Raw genomic sequence first — 23,047 nt, 5'->3', positions numbered from 1 at the left:
GAGAAACAGATAACAGAGACATTCTAAATCAAATGCAGGGAGATGTCTGTGCCTTCCACCGACGCATGACAGCCATATTTTCATTTCATTTTAAAACCTTATCTTGCCCTTTGAGCCATTTAGGACAACTCAGCCTCTGGTGAAGTTCACACTTAAACTAACTACTCTAATCGTAAAGCTGGGATTGCTGGTCAAACATTATTTAATCAGATTAAGGATAAATTATTAAAGTACTAAAGATGATGTTTGGGGGAGTAAAACAAAATACTTTTTAAGATCAAAGCTATCTAAATCAGAAGGATTTAATCACTTAAAACCTATGTACCAGAGTATTTTCTCACCATCTTTATATCTCCATCAACCAAGATAATTTTATATGTCTCTATACTGTCACTATAGTTATCTGTCTTCCACTCAGGACCCACCTTCCTAAAAGAATAGTCTAAAATCACTCACTGCCATACTTCCACTCCTTCCTAAATATCTCTAAATACCTCTAAACCCTTTAGTCTACTGAATAGCTCTCCAAAAAGTCAAAATGGTCTCATCGGATCAAAGAGATTTTTATCAACCCAAATCTTAACTTCCCAGTACTATATGACATCACTGACCATTTTGTCCTCATTGAACTTCTCCCTTGACTTCTGTGATACTATATTAATTCTGATTCTTTACCAGGTTCCCTCAATCACTCATATATTTATGGCTCACTTGCAAGTCACATCAAAGGCCTGGTCTGAAGTCCCAATCATAGTCCTGATTTTTTTTTTAAAGAAATGATTTACTTTCTAGAAAACAAAATTAAACATAAACAAGTCTAACCATGTACTACCTGAAAGAAATTGAGTTAGTGAATAATCTGAAATTATGTTAAACTGGTACATAAAACCACTGCCACTGTGTGTCTTTGTTGATATCACTTCAGTTCAATTGCTCAGTCGTGTCCGACTCTTTGCCACCCCATGAATCGCAGCACGCCAGGCCTCCCTGTACATCACCAACTCCCGGAGTTCACTCAGACTCATCGAGTCGGTGAAGCCATCCAGCCATCTCATCCTCTGTCGTCCCCTTCTCCTCCTGCCCCCAATCCCTCCCAGCATCAGAATCTTTTCCAATGAGTCAACTCTTCATATGAGGTGGCCAAAGTACTGGAGTTACAGCTTAAGCATCATCCCTTCCAAAGAAATCCCAGGGCCGATCTCCCTCAGAATGGACTGGTTGGATCTCCTTGCAGTCCAAGGGACTCTCAAGAGCCTTCTCCAACATCACAGTTCAAAAGCATCAATTCTTCGGCGCTCAGCTTTCTTCACAGTCCAACTCTTATCTCTCCAACCATACATGACTACTGGAAAAACCATAGCCTTGACTAGATGGACCTTAGTCGGCAAAGTAATGTCTCTGCTTTTCAATATGCTGTCTAGGTTGGTCATAACTTTTCTTCCAAGGATAAGTGTCTTTTAATTTCATGGCTGCAGTCACCATCTGCAGTGATTTTGGAGCCCCAAAAAATAAAGTCTGACACTGTTTCCACTGTTTCCCCATCTATTTCCCATGAAGTGATGGGACCAGATGCCATGATCTTCATTTTCTCAATGCTGAGCTTTAAGCCAACTTTTTCACTCTCCTCTTTCACTTTCATCAAGAGGCTTTTTAGTTCCTCTTCACTTTCTGCCATAAGGGTGGTGTCATCTGCATATCTGAGGTTATTGATATTTCTCCCAGCAGTCTTGATTCCAGCTTGTGTTTCTTCCAGTCCAGCGTTTCTCATGATGTACTCTGCATATAAGTTAAATAAGCAGGGTGACAACATACAGCCTTGACATACTCTTTTCCTATTTGGAACCAGTCTGTTGTTCCATGTCTAGTTCTAACTGTTGCTTCCTGACCTGCATACAGATTTCTCAAGAGGCAGGTCAGGTGGTCTGGTATTCCCACCTCTCTCAGAATTTTCCACAGTTTATGGTGATCCACACAGACAAAGGCTTTGGCATAGTCAATAAAGTAGAAATAGATGTTTTTCCGGAATTCACTGGCTTTTTCCATGATCCAGTGGATGTTGGCAATTTGATCTCTGGTTCCTCCGCCTTTTCTAAAACCAGCTTGAACATCAGGAAGTTCACAGTTCACGTATTTCTGAAGCCTGGCTTGGAGAATTTTGAGCACTACTTTACTAGCATGTGAGGTGAGTGCAATTGTGAGGTAGTTTGAGCATTCTTGGCATTGCCTTTCTTTGGGATTGGAATGAAAACTGACCTTTTCCAGTCCTGTGGCCACTGTTGGGTTTTCCACATTTGCTGGCATATTGAGTGCAGCACTTTCATAGCATCATCTTTCAGGATTTGAAATAGCTCAGCTGGAATGCCATCACCTCCACTAGCTTTGCTCGTAGTGATGCACTTGACTTCACATTCCAGGATGTCTGGCTCTAGGTGAGTGATCACACCATTGTGATTATCTTAGTTGTGAAGATCTTTTTTGTACAGTTCTTCTGTGTATTCTTGCCACCTCTTCTTAATGTCTTCTGCTTCTGTTAGGTCCATACCATTTCTGTCCTTTATCGAGCCCATCTTTGCATGAAATATTCCCTTGGTATCTCTACTTTTCTTGAAGAGATCTCTAGTCTTTCCCATTTTGTTCTTTTTCTCTATTTCTTTGCATTGATCGCTGAAGAAGGCTTTCTTAATCTCTTCTTGCTATTCTTTGGAACTCTGCATTCAGATGCTTATATCTTTCCTTTTCTCCTTTGCTTTTCGCCTCTCTTCTTTTCACAGCTATTTGTAAGGCCTCCCCAGACAGCCATTTTGGTTTTTTGCATTTCTTTTCCATGGGGATGGTCTTGATCCCTGTCTCCTGAACAATGTCACGAAACTCGTTCCATAGTTCATCAGGCACTCTATCTATCCGATCTAGGCCCTTAAATCTATTTCTCACTTCCACTGTATAATCATAAGGGATTTGATTTAGGTCACACCTGAATGGTCTAGCGGTTTTCCCTGCCTTCTTTAAGTCTGAATTTGGTAATAAGGAGTTCATGATCTGAGCCAGTCAGCTCCTGGTCTTGTTTTTGCTGACTGTATAGAGCTTCTCCATCTTTGGCTGCAAAGAATATAATCAATCTGATTTCGGTGTTGACCATCTGGTGATGTCCATGTGTACAGTCTTCTCTTGTGTTGTTGGAAGAGGGTGTTTGCTATGACCAGTGCATTTTCTTGGCAAAACTGTATTAGTCTTTGCCCTGCTTCATTCTGCATTCCAAGGCCAAATTTGCCTGTTACTCCAGGTATTTCTTGACTTCCTACTTTTGCATTCCAGTCCCTCATAATGAAAAGGACATCTTTTTTAGGTGTTAGTTCTAAAAGGCCTTGTAGGTCTTCATAAAAGCTTTCAACTTCAGCTTCTTCAGCGTTACTGGTTGGGGCATAGACTTGGATTACCGTGATACTGAATGGTTTGCCTTGGAAACGAACAGAGATCATTCTGTCACTTTTGAGATTGCATCCAACTACTGCATTTCAGACTCTTTTGTTGACCATGATGGTGACTCCCTTTCTTCTGAGGGATTCCTCCCCACAGTAGTAGATATAATGGTCATCTGAGTTAAATTCACTCATTCCAGTCCATTTTAGTTCACTGATTCCTAAAATGTCGATGGTCACTCTTGCCATCTCCTGTTTGACCACTTCCAATTTGCCTTGATTCATGGACCTGACATTCCAGGTTCCTATGCAATATTGCTCTTTACAGCATCAGACCTTGCTTCTATCACCAGTCACATCCACAGCTGGGTATTGTTTTTGCTTTGGCTCCATCCCTTCATTCTTTCTGGAGTTATTTCTCCACTGATCTCCAGTAGCATATTGGGCACCTACTGACCTGGGGAGTTCCTCTTTCAGTATCCTACCATTTTGCCTTTTCATACTGTTTATGGGGTTTTCAAGGCAAGAATACTGAACTGGTTTGCCATTCCTTTCTCCAGTGGACCACATTCTGTCAGACCTCTCCACCACGACCTGCCCGCCCTGGGTTGCCCCATGCACATGGCTTAGTTTCATTGAGTTAAACAAAGCTGTGGTCCTAGTGTGATTGGATTGACTAGTTTTCTGTGAGTATGGTTTCAGTGTATCTGCCCTCTGATTTCCTCTTGATATGAAAAAAGTACTTGTACAGCACTTTTAAAGAGTCTGTTCTTTTTATACTCAACTTAGGCTTCCCTTGTAACTCAGTCAGTAAAGAATTTGCCTGCAATGCAGGAGACCTGGGTTTGATCCCTGGGTGGGGAAGATCTACTGGAGAAGGAAATGGCAACCCATTTCAGTATTCTTGCCTAGAGAATCCCATGTATAGACGAGCCTGGCAAGCTAGTCCATGGGGTTTCAAAAGTCGGACACAACACAGCAACTAAACCACCATCACACTCAACTTACTTGCTGTTTTGTCAATATAAAGATAACCTTTTCACAGGTGATGGTGAAATAATCAAAACTTCCAAGTTAATAAAATATACATAACAAGTTTTTCCTGAGTGTCTATGGATCCTGCACTTGCTATGCAGGCTGCACAGCACCCTGTCCTTTGACAGGCCTCTGGTCTGTAGCAGATTTCTGTAGTTTTGCTCATGCAGCATCCTTCTTACTGAGACACAAACAAAAGTAGAACTGAAAGACAAGTACATTTGTAGCAGCATTTGAGTACTTGAATCTTGTCTAAAATCCGCTATTATTTGCAGAAAAGTCCTGCTAAAATTTTTATATGTAAAGAGCTATTAATCTCTCAGAAATATATACTTAAAAAAGGGTCTACTCATATTCCCTCTTTAATAGAAGGATCATAGGCTTTCTTTCTTTTCATACTAAAAACTTAGTGTAAAGATCTGTCTAGGTTAAATGGGCCACTGATTTCTTAAAACTTCACTTTATTGTAGGAGAGTCACCAATATTACTACATAATCTCTCCAGTTTCATTCCAGCACCTAGAACATGCCAGTGTCCATGGCAACAGCAAGGATAACAAGATGAACAAGGCACCATCTCTGCCTTAAGGAGCTCACAGTGTTGTGAAACAAACATTTGTACAGCAGAGATATTCTTTTATTAATTATACACCACAAATTAGGAATTGATTAACTTTTAGTGCTAATAAGGAGCTGTGATCATTCTGCAATCAGACACTAAATTTCTAAATCAAGAAGTTTTGCTTTGTTTTTTAATAAACTTCAGAACAGACAAGATATATCTTTTTGGCTATTTATCTTTTTGGCCTATCTCCTGGATGAGACCATATTTTCTGCTTTTAGCATAAATCTTACTTTCTAAAATTACAAGATATGTAGCATAAAATTAAAGTCATAGAATCTCTGAGTCAAGAGATAATAAAAATCATCTAGTCAAATCACTTGAAATCTTCTCCCCAACCAGAGCACATTCTCTAGACATTCTCACCTGAAATTCCAGAAAACAGTAATTATCAGTTTTAATACCAGTAAAAATGCTTTCATATTCATTGTTAATTATGTACAAAACTTAGGCTTTTCTCCCCTATTTCTGCCATTATCTAAAATATCTTTAAACTAAATATGGGTTAAAAGAAGCCTTTTAACACCTGTTAGTAATTTTTCTTTCCTAGAACTCAGTAACTAGAGTCAGTTCATAAACAGTCTCAATAAATCATAAAATAATATCCTAAGTATAAAGTATGCTAAAAATACATCAATACAGTATTCATCTATTGTATTATTACTCAAACAATAGCAAATTAGAGCTAAAAAAAAATCAGTGACTTCGAAAAGATTAGCATAAAACCATACATATTTAGTAAGGTTCTTCTAATTATACACTGTTACTCTTTTAGCCCCACTTAAAATAGCTGAAATTATTTTGATCAAATAACATAAAAAGTTAAAACACATGTTTTAGAGGGTTATATACATTCAATCATTAACAGGCTAACACAAAATTAAAGCCAACTGCCCAAAAGTGATAAACTTGGAAAAGTGGATTTAACTTACAACGATAATACTGAATGGAATGATTATTCCACCTAATAACGGATAAGGTATGGTGTCTTCTTTGTAAGGGTACTTGATGGACTCATCATTACAGAATAATCCTCGTTGGAAGGGGGTATGCCTTGAAGTAAGAATTGCAAAAGGCAATCCAGCTAGCAAAAGGAATAAATGAAAATATCATTAAAAAGGAATATCAAAACTAATTAATGGCAATAATTATCCCAGAGATCATCTTTAAAAATATGTTTGCCATGAAAATAGTAAGAGCGCATGGAAAAAGAAAATGCAGCAAAACATGCAACAGAAGTTAGAAAAATTACAGCTTAGGGTAAAGATTTTTTCCTACAAAAACAATGCCTTCAAGTCCTCTATTAACCAGTTTAACCAAGAAAAACTTCTTCTCTTTGTTTCTACCCAAATACACTAACCTGACTTTAGAGGAAGAAAAATCTCTTCTTATGCTCTTATTGTCATTTAATCATAGGGTTTTTAACACTATTTTAAAACCAGTTTGTCAGAATCTTTAATTCCAAAAGGAAAGCAGCATTCTGACGTTCTCTATTTTATCTTGATATTACTTGATGTTACTACCATATCACAAGTCATGGTCACTAGCTAAGTTGTCAGAGTATCTAAAGATTATCCACTCATTTCTGTACTGTCTACAGCAAGTTTAGAACTGCTATGAAAAGGAGTACAAACTTACACCAAGTTTCTAAAGAAAAGATGGACAGTGAAGTCAAGCACAAAAGCACCTAAAAGAGCTCTCTCTTTTGTCTTCATCACGATCATGCCTCACACTCACCTCCTAAGATGTCTAAACTTTTACCTAAATGTGAACTTTAAGAATTCAGTCCTCCTTGATTTCATCACTGCATCCAGCATCCTGATTAAAACGGCAGCATACTGACGAGGACTGCTTTCTAAGACAGCTGAGCAGAAACCCTCACCATGAGTTCTGCTTCAGGACTTTCCCAAGGATGGACCCATTCAGCCAGCAGTAATACCATAACCATTTAGCTAACATACTGTATATTCAAGTGTTCTTTCCATGAAGCACCAAGTCTTGACAACCATTTACAGTTCTCATCAACTCTGCTAAGCCCTAAAGACTCAAAGACAACCAAGCTTCTGACACTCTGCCTAATGCACAGACTACAAACATCAAATGTGTTCAATCTTCAAGGGTCAAATGAAAAGATGAAGCCTGTTCCTGGTTCTTTTTATTTATCTTTCTATTTTTCATTAAACTGAATATATGAACCAAAGTTTATTTCTTTGTGTTAACCAATCTGTCATGCTGTTAACCCACTAGAAGTCTTTATGATGTGAGAAGTGACCAAGAAGGCAGAATAGGAAGACCATGAGCGTGAGCTCCTTCTGCAGGCACAGCAAAACTACGATTATTTACAGAGCAACTACCCATAAAGGCGAACTGAAAATTAGCAGGAAAGATCTTTTACAGCTAAAGATATAAAGAAGAAATCACAAGATAAGCAGAAAGGGTGAAGTAGGGTCATCACCCATATTTCCAGGGTATACAACCCACAAATGGAAGAATAAATTACAACTACAGAAGTCCTCCCCAAGGAGCAAAGTGTCCTAACTCCATATCAGGCCCCTCAATCCAGGGGTCTGCACCAGAAAGAACTCCCCTCCCACCACCCAGACCGTTTGGCTCTGAAAGCCAGTAGGGCTTCCTTTTTGGATAATCAGAGAGTTGTGGGAAATAGAGACTTAAGTCTTAAGAGAGCACACACAAAATCTTATATGTTCCAAGATCCAGGGAAGAAGCAGTAATTTAAATGGAACTTGGGTAGGACCTACTTGCTCATCCTGGAAAGCCTCCCAAAGAGGCAGAAGACAACTGAAACTCACTCTGAAAACAAAGATGCTGGCAGCAGCCATTCTGGGAAGCTTATTCCACCACCAAGACACAGGTGTTGTTAAGTGTCACTTTAGAATCCTCCCTCTAACCCATCAGTGAGAGACCAGGCCTGCCTACCAACCACCAGCAGCCATGGGATGCGCCAGGCCAGGCAGCTAGGTAGGCAGGATCACCAGCAGGCTGACGCTATAGAGAACACCCTGAGTCCCCAGCCAATTCAAGATATGACCCCACCCACTACAGGACCCAGGACCCAGCCCCACCTACAAGTGGGCCACCATAGCACTGGGACCACTGGAAACCACACACACACACACACCCCTTCAATGCCAGGCAATTGTTTTCTGAATGAATTACACACACACACGCGCACACACACACACGCACACGCACACACACATGCACACGCACACACACACACACACCAGGTGTCAGGCACCAGCCCCAAGATCTGCTGGGCCCCAACTCCACCCACCTGTGGCAGACACCACCCTTGGGATACCCAAAGCCCTGCAGTCACAAACCCTGGGCCCAGGAATGCTCACAGAGGGGCCAACGCTAGCTGCAGAAACTTCAGGCCCCACAGCAAAAGACTCCAGGATCTCATTCTGCCCATCAGTGGGCCAGCACCAGCCCCATGTCCTTTTGGGCCCCCATACCAGCCACCAAGCCCCAGGACCACCACAGCCCCCCACAGCAAGTTGTGTGAAGTCCTGGCCCACCCACTAGTAGTCTGGCACCACCCTGGACACCTAGGGCCCTGGTCCACCAAACAGCAGGCCAACACACCAGCTCCAGAACGCCATGTCAGGATCCAGCTCCAACCACCTGCAGGCCATTACCAGGACTGGAGGCCACACAGCCAGCCAAGCCATGATCCAGCCCCACCTACCACCCAACCTCACCCACCAGCAGCTGGTAGCCTTCACATAAGATAGGGTCTGGCAATCAGTGGGACCAGGCCAACCACGCATACCAGTAAGATAGCCACAGATGTCAATCAGGCATAAGAAACAGACCTATGCAGCCCACATAGAGGGTACCCATTAAACATATAGCTCTGGTGATTAGAGGGGAGTATGCTGCTGGGCCATGTAGGACATTTCCTACATAAAGCCACTTCTCCAAGATCAGGAAATGTAACCAACCTACCAAATACACAAAAATATAAACTTTGAATTAGGCGAATTGAGGTGACAGAGAAATACATTTCAAATAAAGAAATAAGATAAAACCCTAGAAAAAGACCTAAGTGAAGATAAGCAATCTACTCCCCCGCCCCCAACGAAAAAAAAGGAATTCAATGATCATAAAGATGCTTGAAGTACTTGGGAGAAGAATGGAAGAACAGAATGAGAAGTTAGAAGTTTTTTAGAGTTGGAAATATAAGAACCAAACAGAGCTGAAAAATACAATAACTGAAATAAAAAATACTCTAGAAGTAATCAACTGTAGATTAGATGATACAGAGGAACTGGCAGGCAGAATTATGGAAATCAGTGAAGCTGAACAGAAAGAAAAAAAAAAGAGGACAGTTTAAGAGACCTCTGGGAGAACATCCAGGTCCAGAAAACACAGAGTGTCTCAAACAGGATCAACCTAAAAAGAATCACAACAAGAACATTATAATTAAAATGGTAAAAATTAAAAATAAAGAGAGAAAATTGAAAGCACCACAGTAAAGGCAACAAGTTACATACAGGGGAACCACCATAAAGCTGTCAGCTAATGTCTCAGCAGAAACTCTGCAGGCCAGAAGAGAGCAACATGATGTATTTAAAGTGATGAAAAGCAAAAACCTAAAACAAAGAATACTCTACCCAGCAAGGCTTTCACTCATAGTTGAAAGAGAGCTCAAAAGTTTTACAGGCAACCAAAAGCTAAAAGAGTTCAACACAAGAAGAACTCAACTCAACGTCAGTTTCTACAGGAAACCAGCTTTACAAAAAATATTAAAGGGACTTCTATAAGTGGAAAAGAAAAAGCAACAATCAGAAATGTGAAAACTATGAAAGGAAAAGGGGCTTCCCCGATGGCTCAGTAGTAAAGAATCCGCCTGCAATGCAGGAGACGCAGGAAACAAGGGTTCAATCCTTGAGTCAGGAAGGTACCATGGAAGAGGAAATGGCAACCTGCTCCAGTATTCTTGCCTGGAAAATTCATGGACAAAGGAGCAAAGAGTTGGATACGACTGAGTGACTGAGCACACACGCATGCATGAAAGGAAAATTCTCACTGGTAAAGGCAAATATACAGTAAAGGTGGTAAATCAACCATGTTTATAAAGCTAGTAGGGACGTTAAAAGACAAAAGTAGTGAGGTCATCTATATCAAAGACAAGTAAACGGATGCACAAAACGGAAGAATATAAAATATGACATCACAAATGGTAAGGGGGTGGATAATAAAAATGAAGGGTGGTTAAAATGCATTCAAACTTAACAGATCAGCAACTTAATCCTGGTAACCACAAACCAAAAATATTTAATAAATACACAAAAGAGAGAAAAGAATCCAAATATGATACTACAGGTAGTCATCAACTCACAAGGAAAAGAGAACAAAAGAAGAAACAAACAAAAAAGGACCACAAAAACAACACCCAAACAATTAACGAAATGTCAATAAGTACATGTGCTGCGTGGTAGTCGCTTCAGTCATGTCTGACTGACTCTTTCTGATCCCATGGACTGTAGCCTGCCAGAATCCTCTCTCAATAGGGTTCTCCAGGCAAGAATACTCGAGTGGGTTGCCATTTCCTCCTCCAGGGGATTGTCCTGACCCTGGGATCAAACCCACCTCACTTACCTCTCCTGTATTGGCAGGCAGGTTTTTTACCATTAGCACTACCTGGGAAGTCCAATAAGTACACACATATCAATAATTACTTTAGATATAACTGCTTCAATCAATAGACAAACTATTCAATACATATAAAAAGAAGACTTATATATACATTGCCTACTCTTCAGATCTAAAGACACACAGAGTAAAAATGAAGACAGGCTCTTCAATACATGGTGTTGGGAAAACTGGATAGCTAAACTAAAAAGAATCAGTTCAGTTCAGTTGCTCAGTCATGTCCGACTCTTTGCAACCCCATGAAATGCAGCATGCCAGGCCTCCCTGTCCATCAACAATTCCACAGAATGTGGTCCACTGGAAAAGGGAATGGCAAACCACTGCAGTATTCTTGCCTTGATAACCCCATGAACAGTATGAAAAGACAAAAAGATAGGACACTGAAAAATGAACTACCCAGGTCAGTAGGTGCCCAATATGCTACTGGAGATCAGTGGAGAAATAACTCCAGAAAGAATGAAGGGATGGAGCCAAAGCAAAAACAACACCCAGTTGTGGATGTAACTGGTGATAGAAGCAAGGTCTGATGCTGTAAAGAGCAATATTGCATAGGAACCTGGAATGTCAGGTCCATGAATCAAGGCAAATTGGCAGTGGTCAAACAGGAGATGGCAAGAGTGACCATCGAAATTTTAGGAATCAGTGAACTAAAATGAACTGGAATGAGTGAATTTAACTCAGATGACTATTATATCTACTACCGTGGGCAGGAATCCCTCAGAAGAAATGAAGTCGCCATCATGGTCAACGAAACAGTCCAAAATGCAGTACTTGGATGCAATCTCAAAAATGACAGAATGATCTCTGTTCGTTTCCAAGGCAAACCATTTAATATCACGGTAATCCAAGTCTATGCCCCGAACAGTAATGCTGAAGAAGCTGAAGTTGAATGCTTTTATGAAGACCTACAAGACCTTTTAGAGCTAACACCCCCAAAAGATGTCCTTTTCGGTATAGGGGACTGGAATGCAAAAGTAGGAAGTCAAGAAATACCTGGAGTAACACGCAAATTTAGCCTTGGAGTACAAAATGAAGCAGGGCAAAACGCACTGGTCATAGCAAACACCCTCTTCCAACAACACAAGAGAAGACTCTATACATGGACATCACCAGATGGTCAACACCGAAATCAGATTGACTATATTCTTTGCAGCCAAAGATGGAGAAGCTCTATACAGTCAGCAAAAACAAGACTGAGAGCTGACTGTGGCTCAGATCATGAACCTCTTACTGTCAAATTCAGACTTAAAGAAAATGGGGAAAACCATTAGACCATTCAGGTATGACCTAAATCAAATCTCTTATGGTTATACAGTGAAAGTGAGAAATAGATTTAAGGGACTAGATCTGATAGAGTGCCTGATGAACTATGGACGGAGGTTTGTGACATTGTACAGGAGACAGGGATCAAGACCATCCCCACGAAAAATAAACACAAAAAAGCAAAATGGTTTTCTGAGGAGGCCTTACAAATAGCTGTGAAAAGAAGAAAAGTGAAAAGCAAAGGAGAACAGGAAAGATAAACCCATTTGAATGCAGAGTTCCAAAGAATAGCAAGGAGAGATAAAAAAGCCTTCCTCAGTGATCAATGCAAAGAAATAGAGGAAAACAATAGAACGGGAAAGACTAGAGATCTCTTCAAGAAAAGTAGAGATACCAAGGGAACATTTCATGCAAAGATGGGCTCAATGAAGGACAGAAATGGTATGGACCTAACAGAAGCAGAAGATATTAAGAAGAGGTGGCAAGAATACACAGAAGAACTGTACAAAAAAGATCTTCACAACTAAGACAATCACAATGGTGTGATCACTCACCTAAAGCCAGACATCCTGGAACGCAAAGTCAAGTGGGCCTTAGGAAGCATCACTACGATCAAAGCTAGTGGAGGTGATGGAATTCCAGTTGAGCTATTTCAAATCCTGAAAGATGATGCTGTGAAAGTGCTGCACTCAATATGCCAGCAAATTTGGAAAACTCAGCAGTGGCCACAGGACTGGAAAAGGTCAGTTTTCATTCCAATCCCTAAGAAAGGCAATGCCAAAGAATGCTCAAATGACCACACAATTACACTCATCTTACACGCTAGTAAAGTAATGCTCAAAATTCTCCAAGCCAGGCTTCAGCAATACGTGAACCGTGAACTTCCAGACGTTCAAGCTGGTTTTAGAAAGGCAGAGGAACCAGAGATCAAATTGCCCACATTTTCACTTTCATGCATTGGAGAAGGAAATGGCAACCCACTCCAGTGTTATTGCCTGAAGAACCCCAGGGACGGGGGAGCCTTGTGGGCTGCCGTCTATGGGGTCACACAGAGTCACACTGAAGTGTCTTAGCAGCAGCAGCTGGATCACCGAAAAAGCAAGAGAGTTCCAGAAAAGCATCTATTTCTGCTTTATTGACTATGCCAAAGCCTTTGACTATGTGGATCACAACAAACTGTGGAAAAAAGAATCAAACTCACACCAAAAGAATGCTCTCTTACACCATGCACAAAATAATAAAAATGGATTATAGACTTAAGTGTCAGACCTGAAACCATAACACTTCTAGAAGAAAACATAGGCAGTAAGCTCTTTGACATCAGTGTTAGCAACATTTTTTTGGATATGTCTCCTCAGGCAAGGGAGACAAAAGCAAAAATAAATAGGACTACATAAAACTGTAAAGCCCTACATAACAAAGGATACTATCAACAAAACAAAAAGTCCACCTACCGAATGGGACAAGGTATTTGCAAATGATATATCTGGTAAGGGGTTAATATATAAAGTATACAACTCAACATCAAAAAAAAAAAATCTGATTTTAAAATGCCAGAGGGTCTGAACAGACATTTTTCCAAAGAAGACATACGGATGGCCAACAGACACATGCAAAGATGCTCAACATCACTAATCATCTGAGAAATGCAAATCAAAACCACAATGAGGACATTCTTCGTGGTACAGTGCGTAAGAATCCGCCTGCAACGCAGAGGACATGGGTTCAATCCCTGGTCTGGGAAAATTCCACATGCCTCGGAGCAGCTGAGTCTGTGCGCCACAACCACTGAAGCCAGCACACCTAGAGCAAGTGTTCCTCAACAGGCGAAGTCACCATAAGGAAAGGCCACAAGGAAGAACAGCCCCCACTCGCCTCAACTAGAAAAAGCCAATGCAAAAGCAATGAAAAAACAGAGCAGCCCAAAATAAAATATATCAATAGAATTTTTTTAAAAGATGCTCACAAGGTTCCCAAAGCTATATTTCTAGTAAATGCAACATTAAAAAAAAAATTAAACTAGAGCTGACTTTGTTAACCATCCCTTATCATATATGAATTCAGATTATACTCAGATTTACCAAATAGTCTGCATGCAGAGGAAGGGGTAAAATTCCCAAGTCTTTAATACAAATACCACAGTTTGCAGCATAAACTTTTGCACTTAGCAGTACACACTGTGGAGGTTAATACTCAGATCTATAATTTTAATTGCTGCCAGCTGTAATAATTAAATGCTCATCCTTCAACCAATAACCATACTCTTGGCTCAATAACCAAATTTATTTCATATTTACAAAGAACCACCACTTCTAGAATTCATTTAACTTACACATAATAATGGAAACTTGCAATGTCTACAATGCATATTTCTGAATTGGTTGAACGTTTAATTAGCATTTCTTTTAGAGGAAGAAATGATATGCAGTAAAGAAATTAAATCCACATGATTAATATCCAAAACTCGGTAGGCTTTATATCCTTATTTTGAAGAAAAATGTGTATTAATAGACCCAACTATATTGAAATATGTTCTTAATCATATCCATTAACATTGTTTTTTTCCCTTGGACCACAAAAGAAATTATTCTTAGATTTAGAAAAAAAATTGTGGGAAACAAAATCACAAACAAGTATAGTTAGTCCATTTTTAAAAACAGCAATATTCAAGTGGGCAAATATTAAGTGAATCTCTAGTGCAAGGAATTCTGTGAGAGGATACAAGGAATACAAAATTGAATAAGGCACAGTACATAATTTCAGCAGAGAATAAACAGATGCAAAGAGTTATGAAGTTTCAAAAGAGAACAAGAACTGGTGAGGCTCTAAGTGGTGATATTCAAAAAGATGCTGGTTAGCAGAGTCAGAATCTCAATAGAAGGCGTCTGGTATAGAGACAGAGATCTGGGAATATAAAGTATTGCTGAAGCCAAAGAAGTAAAAGAAACTGTGCAAGATGGACATGAAATACAAAGAACTGAAAAGTGAGGCATGAGATAATAGCAATATTAAAGAGATGAGCACAGCAAGAGGATCCACTGAGGCAGCAGACTTGGTGGGCTGGGAGGGAAAGTCAGGAGAAAGCAGTATTATTGAGGCCAAGTCCAAAGAGAGCATTTCAGGAGGTGGTGATTGGTCCACAGTGTCCAATGGGCTTTCAACTGCCAAACTTAGTAAAAATGGTTTCAATAAGGAAGAAGGGATAGAAACCAGATCACAGAGGTTTTAACAGGGAATAATTTTTTAAAAGAGCATGAATCTACCACGAATGCACACTATCCTTCTGAGAGTTTAAGTGAAGAGACTATATTACAGAAGCCCTTAGAAATATTTTAAATTAATACTAATATTTGCAGTCTCTCATATAAACCCATGAGATGTATTACAAAGTCACTTGTTGTTTAGTCATTATGTCTGACTTTCGTGATTCCTGGACCATAGTCCACTAGGCTTCTCTGTCTGTGGGATTTCCTAGGCAAGAATATTGGAGTGGGTTGTTATTTCCTTCTCCAGGAAATAACAGACACAGAGCTCAAACCTGCGTCTCCTGCACTGGCAGGCGGATTCTTTACCACCAAGCCACCAGTGAAGCCCAGATATGACAAAACCTAAGATTAAATCTAAACATAAGACTAGAAACTGCAAAACCAATACAGTATCGTAAAGCAAAATAAAGTAAAAAAAAAAAAAAAAAGACTAGAAACTATAAAACTCCTAGAGGAGAACATAGGCAAAACACTCTCAGACATAAATCACAGCAGGATCCTCTATGACCCACCTCCCAGAATACTGGAAATAAAAGCAAAAATAAACAAATGGGATCTAATTAAAATTAAAAGCTTCTGCACAACAAAGGAAACTAGAAGCAAGGTGAAAAGACAGCCTTCGGAATGGGAGAAAATAATAGCAAATGAAGCAACTGACAAACAACTAATCTCAAAAATATACAAGCAACTCATGCAGCTCAATTCCAGAAAAATAAACGACCCAATCAAAAAATGGGCCAAAGAACTAAATAGACATTTCTCCAAAGAAGACATACAGATGGCTAACAAACACATGAAAAGATGCTCAACATCACTCATTATCAGAGTATTGCAAATCAAGACCACAGTGAGGTACCATTTCACACCAGTCAGAACGGCTGCGATCCAAAAGTCTACAAGCAATAAATGCTGGAGAGGGTGTGGAGAAAAGGGAACCCTCTTACACTGTTGGTGGGAATGCAAACTAGTACAGCCACTATGGAGAACAGTGTGGAGATTCCTTAAAAAATTGCAGATAGAACTGCCTTATGACCCAGCAATCCCACTGCTGGGCATACACACCGAGGAAACTAGAATTGAAAGAGACACGTGTACCCCAATGTTCATCGCAGCACTGTTTATAATAGCCAGGACATGGAAGCAACCTAGATGTCCATCAGCAGATGAATGGATAACAAAGCTGTGGTACATATACACAAAGGAGTATTACTCAGCCATTAAAAAGAATACATTTGAATCAGTTCTAATGAGGTGGATGAAACTGGAGCTGATTATACAGAGTGAAGTAAGCCAGAAAGAAAAACACCAATACAGTATACTAACACATATATACGGAATTTAGAAAGATGGTAACGATAACCCTGTATGCGAGACAGCAAAAGAGACACAGATGTATAGAACAGACTTTTGGACTCTGTGGGAGACAGGGAGGGTGAGATGATTTGGGAGAATGGCATTGAAACATGTATAATATCACGTAAGAAACGAATCGCCAGTCTAGGTTCGATGCAGGATACAGGATGCTTGGGGCTGGTGCACTGGGATGACCCAGAGAGATGGTATGGGGAGGGATGTGGGAGAGGGGTTCAGGATTGGGAACTCATGTACACCCGTGGAGGATTCATGTTGATGGCAAAACCAATACAGTATTGTAAAGTAAAATAAAGTAAAAACTAAAAAAATAAACAGCTGCAGTAAAGAGGAAAAAAAAAAGCTTGTTAGGTTTTGCATAGTTTCATTTTCACTAAATAACTAAACAGGAATGCAGACCACCCCCCCCCCCCCGCCACCAAGAAAGATGGAGAGGAAAACTAAATCACCAGTTGTTCACTGACCCACTTAGGGCTGAAAATGATGAGCTAGTCCAGAGTCCTGCTCTGGAAAATCTGGAACTGGAACAAAGACTGACTCAGAGCTGGCAAACAGCACTGGTCCATGCACAAGAAAGACTGGCTGCAGAAGAGATTGAGACAAAGCAGGTCTCCAAAGAAAACTGAAGTGCCTAGCCTGACTGGAGACTGAGAAAGGTGAAAGCAGCTTTGGTTCCCCACTACCAAAGGGCTGCACTGATCTTGCTGTTTGGGGGTTGTTAGAGCACCTTGTATGCTTTCAACAAAAGTCAATTTTTCTTAAGCTGGTCATAAAAGGATATGCTCCTTGCAACCAACAGAGCCTAACTAAAACAATTATAACCATTCCCCCTACTTTGAGAGCATGTAGGTTATTGTTTGATTGCCCTATATAAAGCTATAATAACATTTCTAAAAACCGATCCTTTTTTGCATTTCTAATTATTTCCTTAGAATATATTTTCATGTGAGATTATAGGCCAAATGATATAAACATTAAGGTCCTTGATTAGCTATTCAGAAAGGTTATTTTAACCACCAATTTATTCTACCAGCCACAGTATACAAATGTGCAGATCAATGCAAAAATTTAAAGATATCTGATGCTATCTTTGACATTTACTGTAGAGTTCAGGGCAAAAATGGAGGGTTGCATTTACTCTTTTACCTCTTCAAATCAAATACCCTTTTCCTTTTACCTGAAAGATTACATTTCTAAAACAATCCCTTTTCATTTGTCAAATGACTGCATTTGTCATATAATGTTTCTCTTAACACTTTAGTTTATAAAATTCATTTTCATTTCCTTTTTAAAACAACTGAGGTACAACTTATATACCAAAAAATTCACCCACTCTAAATACATAATTCAATGATGTTGGTAAATGTATAGAGTTGTGCAACCATCAGCACAATTCAGTTTTAGAACATTTCCATTACCCCCAAAATTCCCATGAGCCCATCTGCATTCAACCCTTGTTCCCACCACCAACCCCAGGCAACCACTCATCTGTTTTCTGTACCTACACAGATTTGTCTTTTCTGAACATTTCATAAAAATGGAATCACACAATGTGTGGTATTTTGCTAGCGGTTTATATCATTTGTTGTTGTTACTGTTCAGTTGACTTATCATGTCCGACTCTTTGCAACCCCATGGACTGCAGCACGCCAAACTTCCCTGTCCTTCACTATCTCCCAAAGTGTGCTCAAACTCATGTCCATTCAGTTGGTGATGCCCTCCAACCATCTCATCCTCTGTCGCCCCTTTCTCATCATGCCCTTGATCTTTACTTTTGAGGTTCATCCATGTTGTAACATGCATTTTGTTTCTCTTTATTGCCAAACAGTATGGTATTATATGTATACAATACATCTGGTTTACCCAGTCACCAGTTAATGGATAACTGGGTTGTTTTCAGTGTTTGTCTATTATGACTAGTATCTCTAAAAACATTCATGTACACGTCTTTGTGTGGACATCATTTTCATTTCAAATGAGTAGAATTTGCCAAACTGCTGTACCACTTTACATTCCTACATTCAGCTTTTTAATATGCCTAAGTGGCTAATCATATTAGCCTATTTAAGAATTAGATTCTCTTCAAAGTAAACTCACAGTCGCCCACAAAGAAATATAGCCTTCCACCTTCTATAAGTGAATATCTGTAATGGTTCAAAAGAGAGGTGGTGATATGTAACTCATTGTTTCCTCAAACTAAATACCACAAGAACACTTACTTCTCCATCCTTTTACCAGAGACAGGAAAAGACAACATAAGATCACAGTCACACAACATCTTCTTCAACTTCCTCTTGCACAAATAATCAGGATCTTGAAACCATAATATAAATGCTAACAACTATGTTAGAAAGACTGGGGACAGAGTGTCCAGCAAAACTGAGAAACTATGGTTAAAAACTTTTTTACATGCGAAGGGAACTCTTCCACTGAAAACTACACAAATGCCTCCAGAAATATTTTCAAGTTTCATCCATGGTACAGCATAAATTGGCATTTTGTTCCTTTTTATTGCAGAACAGTATTCCATTATGTATACATAAAACCCATCAGTTGCTCAGGAGAGAGTGGCATGCAGCTTCAGAGTCATTAATAGCAAATATCAAATATATGAGGGCTCCACTGCCTCAGAGCTAACAGCAGTAGGCAACAGCTTGAGAAATCCTGACACAAAGATGTTAGGCACCTCCAGATTTGCTGCAAAGTCTGGTACCACACCTCAGCAGCCTGGGAAGATGGAAACACCCTACTGGGAGGCCAAAAGACCTCAAACAGACCACAATGGACGATGGCCATTTGTGAACTATATGGCAGATCATATTCTTTTCCTAATGCATGAACAAGGGAAGGATGTAGATAGAGACCAAAAACCAAAAGAATCCACAGGTACAAGTCAAACAGTAGGATAATGTGTCTATGATTATCTTTGCCATCTGACTGTTCCCCTAGGCTAAGTAAGTATGTGAGGGGGGTGGGGTGTGTATTTAGTCTACCTTCTCTATTAGGTCATTTGTTTATTTACCAATGGGGAAAATTCCAAGTAGAAAAAAAGTCAATTTGAAAACGCAAGTTGTCAAAAGATACTAGAGGCTACCTAAAAAATAATCGTATTTAGTAAGACAGTAAAAAGAATATGCCAATGGCTTACTTTTTTCTTCTGCTTATATTTAAAAGAATGAAATTATGGTGACTATTCAAGAAAATCTGTGAAGTTACTCTGCCTGTGAAGAGTTACTCTGCCTGTTACTACCTGTGAAGTTACTCTGCACTTCAATTCATGCAATTCACTCATGAATTAACTGAAGTGCACTAGGGTACATGGGGGTACGTGACAAAATGCAGTTCAGGAAACAGAAGGAATGGACTGGAAACAAAAATAATTACTGAACTACACCAAACAAACAAGAGCCATAAAGGGAAAATTGAGATAAGTGTTAAAAGAAAGAAAATTTGGACTATCGCATTCCTTTACCACACAGCACAAATGCATTTCTTTTGTTGTAAACAATTGACAGCATTACTGTATATACAGTGAAAGTGAAAGTGAAGTATTCCAGGAAGACGCTTTAACCTCTGAGCCACCTGCCTCTAGTAAAGATTAATGTTAATGAAATACACTCATAAAAGCACTAGAGGCAGGGTTTTTAAAACAGAAAAAATAATTATTTTCAACCTGCTTAACAAATTGTAACTAAAATAAACTGAAGCCAGAACATTTTTTCTATTTGTAAATTCTATCACCATATCTTGGGTTTCCCAAGTGGCACTAGTGGCAAAGAATCTGCCTGGCAATGCAGGAAATGCAGGAGACCCAGGTTCAATTCCTGGGTGGGAAAGATCCCCTGGAGGAGGTCATGACAACCCACTCCAGTATTTTTGCATGGAGAATCCCATGGACAGAGGTGCCTGGCGGGCTACAGTCCACGGAGTCACAAAGAGTCAGACATGACTAAAGCAACTTAGCACACAAGCACACATCACCATATCTGAAAGGAAAAACTCTGAAACAGTTTAATGTTAACAGTCGTGTCCGACTCTTTGCGACCCCACGGACTGTAGCCTACCAGGCTCCTCTGCCCATTAGATTTTCCAGGCAAGAGTACTAGAGCGGGTTGCCATTTCCTTCTCCAAATATTAACTACATTTGACCACAATTCAATACACAGACCAAAAGGTTAAGGAACTCAATCAATAACCAAAGTCTTAAGAATGTAGGAAACTTACGATGTAAAAATAACTTATTTTTGTCAACATTAAGGGACATTGTAATTCAACTAGAGAAAATAAGATCTCAAAGAGATTTCTCTAATAAAGAAGCAATAATTCAATTCAATTATTTAACAATTAACTGAGTTCCTACTACTCTGTTCAAGATATAGGCTTGAGTTGGGGAGGGACTTATAGGTAATGGTACAGATCTTACCATGGTCAAATTTGGATTTATTCTGAAAGTAGCATCATCTGTATTTGCTGATGGATGGGTTGAATATAAGTACAAGAAATGAGGAGTCAATAATGATGAAGATACTCCATTTTGGAGACTAAAAGTTTAAAGCTGGATTAACTGAGATGAGGAGGACTAGAGATTGAAGAGGGGGAGCAAAGAATAAAGCCAAGAGTTCATAGTTGTATATGTCAAGTTTGAGGTGCCTATTAGTAGAGATGTCAGGGAGGCAGCTGGATGTAAGGTCCATTGTGGGGGAAGGTCCAGACTAAAGCCATAAATTTAACACAGAGCTGCTATGAGAGCCATGAAGCTGAATGAGATTATAAAGGAACAAGTACAGAGGAGAAAAGAGGACCCAAGGACTGATACCCACATCACTCCAAAATTACAAGGTCAGGAAGAGAAGGAACTTGCAAAGCAAAATGAGAAAAAGCAGCCACTAAAGCAGAATTAAAACCATGAGAGTATAGAAACTCCCAAGTAATCTATCCCCAAAATGCCTTGAACTAATAAGTGTATATAGCAAGATCATAGGATATAAGGTCAACACACAGTTATTAGAACAGTGAAAATAAAAAAACACTGACAATAGTAGTTATTGGTGAAGATGTAGAACACGATACACTGCTGGTGAGAATGATAAATGGTACACCACTCTGGAAAACATTTTGGCAGTTTCTTATAAATTTGAACATACATTTACCCAAAAGCCTAGAAATCCCATTACTGGGTATCTACCCTGGAAAAACAAAAACTTGTGTTCACCCAAAAGCCTGTAGGCACATATTCATAAGAGTTTTACCTATAATAGCTAAAAACTGGAAATAACCAAAAGATGTTCCTTAACAGACAAGTAGATAAATAAACTGTGATACATCCATATATCAGAATATTACTCAACAGTTGAAAAAAAAAATCCAACACACTACCAATGCACTCAACAACTTGGATATATCTCAAGGGTATAACTCCAAGGGGGACAAAAGCCAACTTAGAAAGGATAAATACTGAATGAATCCGTTTATATAACATACTTGATAAAATTAGAGTGACGGAGAATAGGTGAGTGATTGCCAAGGGTTAGGGACTGGGGGAAGATGTGACTAGAGAGAGACAGCAGCAGGGAGTTTTTATGAGGTGATGAACAATTCTGAACCTTGACAGTGGCCACTGTTACACAAATCTATACAAGTGATAAATTTCATAGAACTATACACATACACAAAAAGAATGCATGTAAAAACTGGTGATATCTGAATATGGCCTGTATTTTGGTTATAGTAATGATAATTTAACCATAGTTATATAAGATGTTATCCTTAGGGGGAGCTGGGTGAAGGTTACATGGGAACTCTCTGAGCTATTTTTTCAACTTTTATATGACTCTATAATTTTTTTCAAAATAAAACATTTCTAAATGTTCTGTAAATGGTGCTTATAGATGAAATAAGATTGGGGTCCACTGGATTTATCAACTTGAAAATTACTGGTGACTGAGAGGAAGTATTTCCATAAAGGTGGTGATAATAGAGTAGAATGTTTAAAATTCAAATTATGGAGGGGTTTAATTAATTAGACATGGAAATGACATGAGAGGTAAATAGCTGAGGCAAACAAAGGATAGGATCTTAGAGGCAGAAAAATTATGGGAACTGAAAATTTCTTATTAAATTGGAGGGGGAAGATCAGTTTATTCTTGAAAAATTCCCAAGGAAGCTACTGATTATATCAAGTACAATAAAAACCACACATTTTCTAGAGTTCCTGAAAGGTCCACAAAAAAGTATATTAAAGCCCAAAATGAGTAGTAAAGATAGACAATGAGAAAAAGTCAGGGAAAGAAAGACAAGTAAAGCACTTCACTCCTGAACAAATGATAAATAATTTGCAGTGTTTTTCTCCAAAATACAATACCAAGGTAGCTACTATCCTGGGAATTAAATCAA

The 23,047-nt window shown here is 39.3% G+C and overlaps 1 protein-coding gene across 2 annotated transcripts in view; it reads right to left on the bottom strand.

Moving 5' to 3' along the window:
* PLPP1 (phospholipid phosphatase 1) overlaps positions 1-23,047 on the bottom strand; it is a 118,778-nt gene that overhangs the window by 45,844 nt on the left and 49,887 nt on the right. Inside the window, exon 2 of one of the 2 annotated variants that reach the window (XM_069556528.1) lies at positions 6,005-6,156. The exons of the other annotated variant lie outside the window; for it this stretch is intronic. Coding sequence (XP_069412629.1) covers positions 6,005-6,156 — 152 coding nt within the window. The remainder of the gene's footprint in view (positions 1-6,004; positions 6,157-23,047) is intronic. 2 annotated transcript variants of the gene reach the window in all.

This window comes from Ovis canadensis, chromosome 16, assembly GCF_042477335.2.
Source record: "Ovis canadensis isolate MfBH-ARS-UI-01 breed Bighorn chromosome 16, ARS-UI_OviCan_v2, whole genome shotgun sequence".
Lineage (NCBI taxonomy): Eukaryota > Metazoa > Chordata > Mammalia > Artiodactyla > Bovidae > Ovis > Ovis canadensis.
The sequence above is the reverse complement of the archived record's forward strand: the minus strand, read 5'-3'. Positions and strand labels throughout refer to the sequence as shown.